At 43.5% G+C, this 9,842-nt stretch overlaps 2 protein-coding genes across 3 annotated transcripts in view; both read right to left on the reverse strand.

Annotated features, from left to right (window-relative positions):
- Window positions 1-2,313, reverse strand: part of cep170bb (centrosomal protein 170Bb) — a gene marked incomplete in the record, with an annotated part of 21,081 nt that extends 18,768 nt beyond the window's left edge. For both annotated transcript variants that reach the window (XM_014023890.1, XM_014023889.1), the window contains 1 exon segment: window positions 1,464-2,313.
- Window positions 2,314-3,076: 763 nt separating this feature from the next.
- Window positions 3,077-9,842, reverse strand: part of LOC106528653 (inverted formin-2) — a 28,043-nt gene continuing 21,277 nt past the window's right edge. The window contains exons 14-23 of the mRNA XM_014023877.1: window positions 8,847-8,932; window positions 8,651-8,751; window positions 7,845-7,915; window positions 5,377-5,484; window positions 5,220-5,290; window positions 4,942-5,062; window positions 4,675-4,839; window positions 4,379-4,457; window positions 4,018-4,140; window positions 3,077-3,936 (exon numbers count right to left, since the gene is read on the reverse strand). Coding sequence (XP_013879331.1) covers window positions 3,077-3,936; window positions 4,018-4,140; window positions 4,379-4,457; window positions 4,675-4,839; window positions 4,942-5,062; window positions 5,220-5,290; window positions 5,377-5,484; window positions 7,845-7,915; window positions 8,651-8,751; window positions 8,847-8,932 — 1,785 coding nt within the window. The remainder of the gene's footprint in view (window positions 3,937-4,017; window positions 4,141-4,378; window positions 4,458-4,674; window positions 4,840-4,941; window positions 5,063-5,219; window positions 5,291-5,376; window positions 5,485-7,844; window positions 7,916-8,650; window positions 8,752-8,846; window positions 8,933-9,842) is intronic.

Raw genomic sequence — 9,842 nt, forward strand, 5'->3', positions numbered from 1 at the left:
CCCCGAAACTATGTCCCACCCACCCCAATTAAAACCCCTAAAACCAAGTTTGACAGCGTAAGGTACTGTGGTAAGTTTAGATTTATTTGCTTTCGGGGGAAGCAAATAAATAACAACAAACATGTCAACTTGTACAGACTGTCCGTAAGTTATAAGGATTTTACGTCATTTTGCAGGTATACGGACGTATAGGGCAATCTCAGATTTTTTCAAGTCTTACGGATTTTTTCAAAACCTCATTTTCAAATTTATCTAACATGTCAGAGCCTGTAGGATGATTTAAATAACATCAAACAGCCATCTTCCAACCTGTTCTGCCGCTAGAAATAAGTTTTGAAATTTTTTCGCTCTCCTTTCCTCCTGCTTCGCAGCAGGTGCGAGTTGTAAGGATTTTTTTTGCAAAATTTACAGATTTTTGAGGCTTTTTATACAGGTAAACGTCCGAAGAGATTGACATGTATGGGACAACAAAATACAGACTTGTTATTGAGTTTGTCAACACGAACCGCTACCTGAGAGTCACTACTAGCTCCTCCCCCGTCAGAGTGTCGGAGCAGGACGAGTATTTTTCCTGTAAAGGGCTCGACACACGGGAGGCGACGTCGCTCGCTCTCCATTCATTTCCTATGGAGCCTGCGCGGTGAGGCGACAATCACTCGCCCTCCTCCAGCTAAGCGACCGGCGAAAATAGCGCATGTGAAATTTCGNAAGCTAATTGAAAGGGGCGCTGAGCAGAGTTACAACCAGGGATTACAAATAATTACTTTTTTCTTCTGCAGTTCGGCGCCCCCTCCAGGAGATGGCGCTCTAGGCGACCGCCTAGCTCGCCTATGCTAAGAGACTTAAAAACATGTCAACATTGGTGACGTCCACAAAATATTTCTGACAGCGTTGATGTGATTTACTTATATTCTGATTTGTTGAGAAAAGTCTACAGATGAATGCCCCATGTTTACATCGGGTGTGGACCCGCATTTCTAAATTATCTGGAAAAATAAGCTGAATATTATTTATGTTGCATTTTATGCTCTTAATCATGTCTGTATTTATTGCCTACTTATTGTTTTTAATGATGTAGGACACAGTAACCTGTCATTCATCACGTCACGTGACTCCTAAATCTGACAGAATGAGACACCGGAGCGGCTTCCTGCCTTTTTATAAACAATAATAACATTTTTTTAAGACAGTAGCCTAAAAAATAAAAAATAATAATAATGTTAAACAGCATCCCAGCCGCGCCCGGATGCTCACACGCACGCGCACAGACACACCAGGATGCTGGAGGAGCGCGGCTGGTCTGGAGCATCCCTCCGGGCCGCAGCGCCTCACCCACCGCAGCGAACCGGCCAGAGGGAACCTACGGTTCCTGTAGTCCGGCCTGTAGCCGCAGAGGGACCCCCCCACAGGCAGACAGACAGGTCCAGTCCCAGCTCCCCTCCTCCACGCCCTATCCTCCTCACCTCCGCTCCAGATGCCGCCGCTCTCCGCCTGCGTGAAGCCGGACTGTGGCGCTGCGCGGCGGGCAGAGCATGGGAGGCGTCCCCGCGGAGCCGGACTCAGGAGGCGGTTCGGGTCTGGGCTCGGCTCGGCTCGGCTCGGCTCCGTGATGATGATGATGCTGTTATGGCATCTCTCTTGTCTGACTCCTCCTGACGCACCAGCTGCCACCCGCTGCTGCGTCGAGACGTCCAGCGTTGACGGCAGCGGTACAGGAAGTGCAGCAACGTGGCCTTCAAAATAAAAGAAGCTGACACGCAAGTAATTATAATAATACTTTTTAACAGTTTTTGCAGTGTGAATGCTTACTGCTACATAATATTAAATCAAAACAACAAAAATTACCGATTTCTACTGAGACAAAACACAAACCAGACCAGACTTCTGGACCCTGTACTTTTGTTTCAGAACCAAACAGCATGTCTTCTTCAGTTGCACATAAATCTGTCCATGCTCTTATTGTGAAGGCAGAGCAGTTTCCGGTCTGACAGTCGGCGCTTGGACTGATCCACAGCATCTCGTTCAACAGGAATGAGCACACGCACATCTTTATCACTGACACAAAATCAATCGACTTCCTCAGATCGATAATCAGCCGAGGTCACGTGACTCTGCGATCTGATCAGCAGCTTGGTGATGAGGAGGATGGGGCTCAGAGATGACGTCACACCCCATGTTTGGTTCAACTTTGTCAGATTTTTTGGTTGGCCCTTAAACGCCTCACTGTGAAGCAGTGATCAGACAAATCGATTATTTTTAATTTCCTTTCTCTGATGAAATAACTCAAATTTTAAACACAAAAACCAGATGTAAACGGTTTGAAGAAGAAACAAAAAGCCACAAGTTTCATTCAAATACTGATTTTTTTAAACATCACCTTTAAAAGTTTTTATTTTAAGTGTTGACCAACAATATGTCAAGAACATTTTCAGAACAAGGAAAAATCCTCAAATCATCCTGAAGGACCTTAGAGAAACTCAACAACAAACAAACAAGCAAAAAACAAAACAACAACAAAACCCTAAAATTCCGCAGGAATTCAACAAACATCCCGCTAAACTAACCATGAATAATCCGCAGTGGGCTTTTATTTTGACAGGCTGCAGGATGAAGGTTTCAGGAAGTGAAGTTCAGACAGGATCAGGTTGAGTTCAGAGAATATCTGCAACTTATAAATATTATATAGAAACTGTTTCAGACAACGTCACACCTTCAGGGTTCATGTGGCAGGAAGTGGATTCTTGGAACTATTAAATTAAATAAATGGTGAAGCTCCGCCCACATCACCTGTCTGTCCAGGTGATACTTCATGTCCCACTGACTTGTGTTACCGAACAGATTCAAACTTCAGAAACTTTTTCTTCTCAGTTCAGGTTTGGTTGCATCACTTCTTTTTATTATTTTTCCACATTTCTCTACTTTCAGTTTGTTTTCCATGGAGACGAGTCCTCCTGCGCTCACCTGGAACCACAGAAGAAGACGGAGACACGATCCGATTTGACCTGACAACCGATGGAAGATTACAGAGAAATAAGCCCTGGACTCACCTCACTGTACATTACATCTTTTCTTCTTTTTAAATGGTTCTCCTCTCAGGGTCCCTGTAGATAAACAGACGCTCTGATTGGTCGGTTTGAAGCAGAAAGGTGACATCATCATCATCATCATCATCATTAACAGAAACCCATGTGGGATCGGGGACTGGACCACGCAGCAGGTCTGAGAGTTCAGGTGTTTTCAGAACACAGGCTGGGCTTACCAGGACTACAGGACCGGGGATGGACTCAGGATGATGATCAGGTGGTACCTTACCTGCTGGGCTGATCTGTGGGGAGTCTGAAGGTCCATCAGGATCAGAATCTGGTTCTTCACTGTTCTCCTCCTCTTCGTCTCGTCTCACTTCTGCCGTGCTGATCTCCTCAAACTCAGACTCCTCGATTCCACTCAGATTGTGAGAGTCCTGGTTCTCTGCTGGACCCTCTGAGCTGAGCTGGACCTCCTCCATTCCTGCATCCCTTCTGGTCTTGGTGTCAGAGTGGGAGTCCTCCTCGGGGTCCTGAACCTCCTTCGGGCTCTGATTTTCCTCAGTATCAGCAGCAGTAACGGTGGGAACAGAGGGTTCAGGGGGATTCTGGGGTTCGGAGGGATCCTGGTCAGGCTCAGCAGGTCCTGGTTCAGGACTTGTTTCAGTAGGTGGAGCTTTGTGGGCCTGGACCTCCTCTGGGGGCGTCAGGGACAGTTCAGGAAGAGAAGAATCCGGTTCATTCTGGGGTTCTGAGGGATCCTGGTTAGACTCAGCAGGTCCTGGTTCAGAACTTGTTTCAGTAGGTGGAGCTTTGTGAACCTGGACCTCCTCTGGGGGCTTCAGGGACAGTTCAGGAACAGAAGAATCCGGTTCATCCACGGCCTTTGACTTCCGTATGATTGAAGCACGTCCTGAAAAACAGCGACACGATCAGATGGACCCAGACTCCGATACGGTCTACGAGATTTCTGAAGACCCCCCAGAGTCCTCACCCTGTCCTCGGCTGCTCCTCCTGGACTGTGGTCTGGTCTTCCTCAGGTTGTGGCCTTTCCTGATCTCAGCCAGCAGGTTGTCAATGATGCAGCCTTCGTCCTGCGGAGCCACGTCTCTCCTAACTGAAGGACAAAAATAGGAGGAGCAATGTCACGTCACTTCCTGCTCCTTCAATAAGCCCCGCCCACTTTTAGTGTGTAAAACTGGCGTCAACGAGAGAATAACAGGGACGATGTGTTTAAAAGATTCTGGTTGTGGAAAACAAAAACACGAGCAGATTGAAGCCTCTAATATCTCATTTTAATTTCGGTTCAGAGGCGGTCTGAATGACTCCGCCCACCTCCGGGTCTAAATACTCACCAGTCTTGTTAGTTTCTCCTTTAAGCTTCTTCTCTTGTTTCTTTCTCTTCGCCTCCTGCTCCCTGCGGCACTCGTTCTCCTGGATGAAAAATGATCAGGAAATATTCCAGAGAAAAGCACCACACAAAGTGTACTAAGATAAAGCCAGTGTTGTGTTTACTAAGCCGTGGCAGCCATCTTGAATGGGGCAAACCGGGAAAAATCATCCTCGCTCTCCTTTCGGCGGAGGGTAATAACGAGAACTAACGGAGCAAACCCAGAAACCATTGGGGGTACTGGTCCTGAGACCTGCTGACCTTCACTGCCCGGATGAAGAGGCCTCTGAAGGTCTTGATGATGCTGAAGAGCTCATCGAGGGAGAAACGGACGCTGTCCTCACACAGGTAGTCGGCTAAGTCCCGCCTCTTCTCCTCCACCGATGACATCACCTGCTGCAGCTGCTCGCACGCCCGCAGGCTCTCCTGAAAACACACCACAGAAGAAGAAACGTCTCGATGAGTTTGTTGCTGCTGATAGACAGGTGAGGAGCTATAAAGCTTGGGGGCGGAGCCTAATTGTTTCACCTGGATTGCCGCCAGGTATTGTTTCTTCACATCCTCAGAAGAAGATAAAACTTTCTTCTCAGAATTTTTCAGCCGCGTCGTCAGAGAGTTGGTCTCGGTCTGAATTGACTCCATGTTCACCCTGCAGAGAAAGTCTTGTTAAAGGGACAGTTCAGCTCTTTTTAAGGGAGGTTGTGTCGACTAATTCAGAAAAACAACAATGAGCGGTCAAATCTGGATCAGAACATCCAGCCAATCAAATCGATCAAAACGACCGGACCATCAGTTAGCATGTTTACCCAGAAGCCTTTTCACAGATCTCCAGGTCGTCGGGCAGGTTCATCAGGTCGGGATGGTTCTCCTCCACCTCCTGATGGTCAGACAGAAACAAACACCTGGGTCAGAACCCCACTGGATCGGTCCGAGCAGCGAGACCGGACCCCTCAGAGACTTTACCTCCAGGATGTGGTGCAGCAGTGTGATTCTGGACTTGTTGGCTTTGGTTTCCGTCAGTCTGAGCAGAGTGCTGATCTTAAAACCTTCAGCGTTCCCAGTGTGAGTTCCCTGATGCACAAAACGACACGTCATGTGACAACACGTGACGTCATGTGACAACATGTGACAAATTCAATCGATCTGTGGCTTTTGCTCCTGGTATTTTACATTTTTTGGAGAAATAATTTATTTATCTACATAATAGATGTTTATTTCTAAAATTAGCAACTGTAGCTAAAACCAAATTAGCTAAACTGTAGCTAATAGCTAAAACAGTAAAACTGTATCCAAAAGCTAAAAGCAGCTAAGACCAAAAGTGATCAAATAAGTTGTTAAATTCAGAATGAGAGTAGCTAAAATTAGCAAAACCTTAGCTAAAGTCTGCAATTAGCAAACCATAGCTATTACCTAAACTTAGCAAAACAGTAGCTAAAAGCTAAAGACAGTGAGACAATAATTAAAACCAGTAATATAGTAGCTAAAGCCTAAAACAAGTAAAACGATAACAAAAGGTACACACATGGACAAAATTGTTGTTACCGCTCGTTTAATGAAAGAAAAACCCACAATGGTCACAGAAATACCTAGAATCTGACAAAAGTAATAAATAAAGATTATATGAAAATGAACCAATTTTTGTTAAAATTTATTTATTTATTTATTTACTTATTTAGTTTCGCTCTCGGAGGAGTAAGACACTTTTCCCTTCTCTCCTGACCTCCCTTATCTTTCCCTGCTTTGCTGCCTGGAGCCTCCTCTACGTTTTCATCCAAAACCAAAAATTATGGATTTATTTTTATGGATTTGGTTAGCTGGTCTCTTAATAAGTTTTTGGAACAAAGTTTTCCTCCATGGGAGGACATGTCAAAGGTGGGACCTCTGTTCTGCTCTGTTCTGGATCCATATTTGGATTCTGATCACTGGATTCTACTCACTGTCTTGGTGGTCTCCTGGTGTTCTACAAAACAGCGTCGGTGGCTATTCAGGCCATTTCCTGGCTGCCAGACCAATATGAAGGATTGCTGTTCCTTCAGCACTCAGACTTTAGCCTTGAGCGAGCTGGGCTCAGTCTGCAAATGGTTCTTGAGGGTCACGGGCCGGCTGTGGTTCCTGGACTTTGCTGGTCAGATGGAGTTGATCTTTGAGAAGCTGATAGATCGGCTCCGCGGAATTTGTCCACACTATTTGTCTGATTGGATTCGCCACATTGAGATGTACCAGCGGACATTAAGGCAGATGGAAAATTATTATTGTCTGCCTGACCGAAAACATTTTCCCTGTTCCCAAACAACTGATTACAGATTCGTCTCCTCCCCACGTGACCTTGAAGGATGTGAATCTAATTTCTCCGGGGTGTTTACGTCGACTTGTGGCTCCTCCCCCACCTTTCCCACCTCTCACTCTGTCTAATCGGATCTCCAGAAGGTCGTCAGTCTGGAGCTGCACAGAATGAAGAATTCAACACCAGTATTCTGAACTATGGGTTTTTCTTTTGGGAGGTTGGATTCTTCGGTCTCATTCTCTCTAAACTCGTTTACTCCTCTGGCTAATAGATGTGCTCTTGCTTTTTAGAGGTTTTTAAATAAACACCATAGTGCATCATATTTCGTTCATATAACATGATGTTTTGGGGTTTTTTCCTCATCTAACCTTCTGTGGTATTTTTGTTTTTCTTTTTAAAAAGGTAGTGCGATCCCTGCTGGTTGCCGCATGGCCTGACCACCTGTTCCCCCATGTTTGTCATGTGTGTCTTCTTGAATGGATGTTCTTAAAATGTAATTTCATCGTGCTCCATACAATGTCAATAAAGGCATCATCCATCAATCAATCAATCAAAGTCAGACACTGTTTCTCAGCCAAGCTTCAAATACCTGCTGAGAGCTGCAGGTCTCACTGAAAGTTACAGAAATACTTTGATTGCAGTGACTGACTTAAAGGGATGTGCAACAAAAGGGTCCCATCATTTGTGTCTAGGCTTGCTTTATGAGTTTTATTTTTTTGTTTTAATTCTGTTCAAGCATGGCTGAAAAGCAATGTCTGACTTTCATTTGTTCATTTTCATTGAATTTTTATTTATTATTTCCTTGGTCAGATTCAAGTTATTTCTATGACCACTGTGGGTATTTCTTACCAATAATTTTGTCCACGTGTGTAAATGTGTCATAGTTAAAGCTGAAAAAATATAAATACTAATATTTTTTTACATTTAAAAATCCTAAATAATTTCTCTGAAAAATGTTTGTTTTAAAAAGTTTTAAAGTTACACCAAAAAAGCACCCATCTTGTGAGTGAGCCAAACATTGATTCCTGAATAGTTAAACTTGTTGAAAGTAATTAGGTGCTGAAAACATACAGAATAAACTGTAAAGAGGAAAATAACAGAATGCTGACTCAGCGTTCACAACAACAGGACAGACAAAGATCCTTACATAGTTGAGGAAATTGCCAACACTGAGGATGAGTTTGCAGAAGCTGGGCAGCCGAGTGCTCTCCCTCAAACCTGAGCAAAAACGGTTTCACACAAATATATTTAAAAATAAGTTTCAGATCAAACCTAAACTCAAACAGAGGCTGAACTGCTGTGATGAGACGTTTTGCAACTCTGAGGTCATTTATTTTGTCACATCACCAGCAGGGGGCGCTACAGTTTAATTTTTAAACTTCTGCAGTTCTTAAAAGGACAAAAATATAATAATAATAATAAGAAGAAGAAAACCTGGAAATTTGAAATAAAAAAGTGAAAAACATGAACATTAAGAGACATTTCAGATTTTAAAGAAGTTATAGAATAAATCAATGAAAACAAACAGTTAATACAACCTATTTATTTAAACTCTAAACTGTATTTCTATTGTTTATTTGTGTGTATTTCTTATTTATTTGTGTGTATTTGTCTTATTTATGTGTGTGTAGTTGTCTTATTTATGTGTGTGTAGTTGTCTTATTTATGTGTGTGTAGTTGTCTTATTTATGTGTGTGTAGTTGTCTTATTTATGTGTGTGTAGTTGTCTTATTTATGTGTGTGCAGATGTATTATTCATCATGTGTATTTGTCTTATTTATTTGTGTGTATTTGTCTTATTTATGTGTGTGTAGTTGTATTATTCATCATGTGTATTTGTATTATTCATCATGTGTATTTGTATTATTCATCATGTGTATTTGTATTATTCATAATGTGTATTTGTATTATTTATTTGTGTGTATTTGATGTAGAAACGATAAAGATACAGACTCTGGCAGGCTTGGTCCACAAGTTCAGCTCGGGGCTTCAGAGTGTCTAAAGCACAGCTGCTCTCCTCACACAGCAACATGCACTCGATCCTCAGGGTGTAACTAAAACACATCAGCAGCGAACAGGTGTGTGTCTCAGGTGTGGTTCTTCATTTTTATGTGTTATACTTGATTGACAGGTGAGACTGTCGTCCTACCTGGGGACATCCAACAACTTCAGGTAAAACTTGTCCACTGATGCCATCTTGTCTTCTTCTGCTTTGTTAGACTTCAGGTTTTCTATCTGAGGATAGACAGGTGAGACAAACAGAGGTCAGGTGATGCTGCTGAGGGACAGGAGACAGGGGACACAAAATGAGACAAGCTGAAGATGTGAAGAACAGGTGTGACATGTTGGACAGGTGTAGGACAGCTGCGGGACAAGTGGAAGGTCTAAAACAAGGACTGTTCTGGTGTAAGGCATATCTAGGACACCTTAGGACAGGTAAGAAACAGGTGGTATAGATGAGAGGCAGGTACGCTTTAAAGCAGGTTGAGACTGAGGTTAGACAGGTGTGGAGTTAAGTAAAATAAAAGCAGAAACAGTATAAGGGACAAGACCAAAATGCTGAACAGGTATTGGACAGGTGTTAAGGCAGGTGAAGCAGTTTTAAATAGATGTGGCAAAAGAAAGGGAACAGGACAGGTGTGGAACAGGTTTGAGACAGGCGTAGGAAGTGTTAAAGAAGTTGTTGAACAGTTACGGAGCAGATTAGAGCAGGTGCGGAACAAGTGTTAAACTGGTGTCAAACAGGTGTAGGAGAAATGTGGTACAGATGTGAAACATGTGGGGGACAGATCTAAAACAGGTGTGTAATAGAAGTAGTACACATGTGGGACACAAAACAGGTGTGGGACAGACGCAGTACACATGTGGGACACAAAACAGGTGCGGGACAGAAGTAGTACACATGTGGGACACAAAACAGGTGTGTAACAGAAGTAGTACACATGTGGGACACAAAACAGGTGTGTAACAGAAGTAGTACACATGTGGGACACAAAACAGGTGTGTAACAGAAGTAGTACACATGTGGGACACAAAACAGGTGTGTAACAGAAGTAGTACACATGTGGGACATAAAACAGGTGTGTAACAGAAGTAGTACACATGTGGGACATAAAACAGGTGTGTAACAGAAGTAGTACACATG

This window comes from Austrofundulus limnaeus, unplaced genomic scaffold (genome assembly GCF_001266775.1).
Source record: "Austrofundulus limnaeus strain Quisiro unplaced genomic scaffold, Austrofundulus_limnaeus-1.0 Scaffold394, whole genome shotgun sequence".
Lineage (NCBI taxonomy): Eukaryota > Metazoa > Chordata > Actinopteri > Cyprinodontiformes > Rivulidae > Austrofundulus > Austrofundulus limnaeus.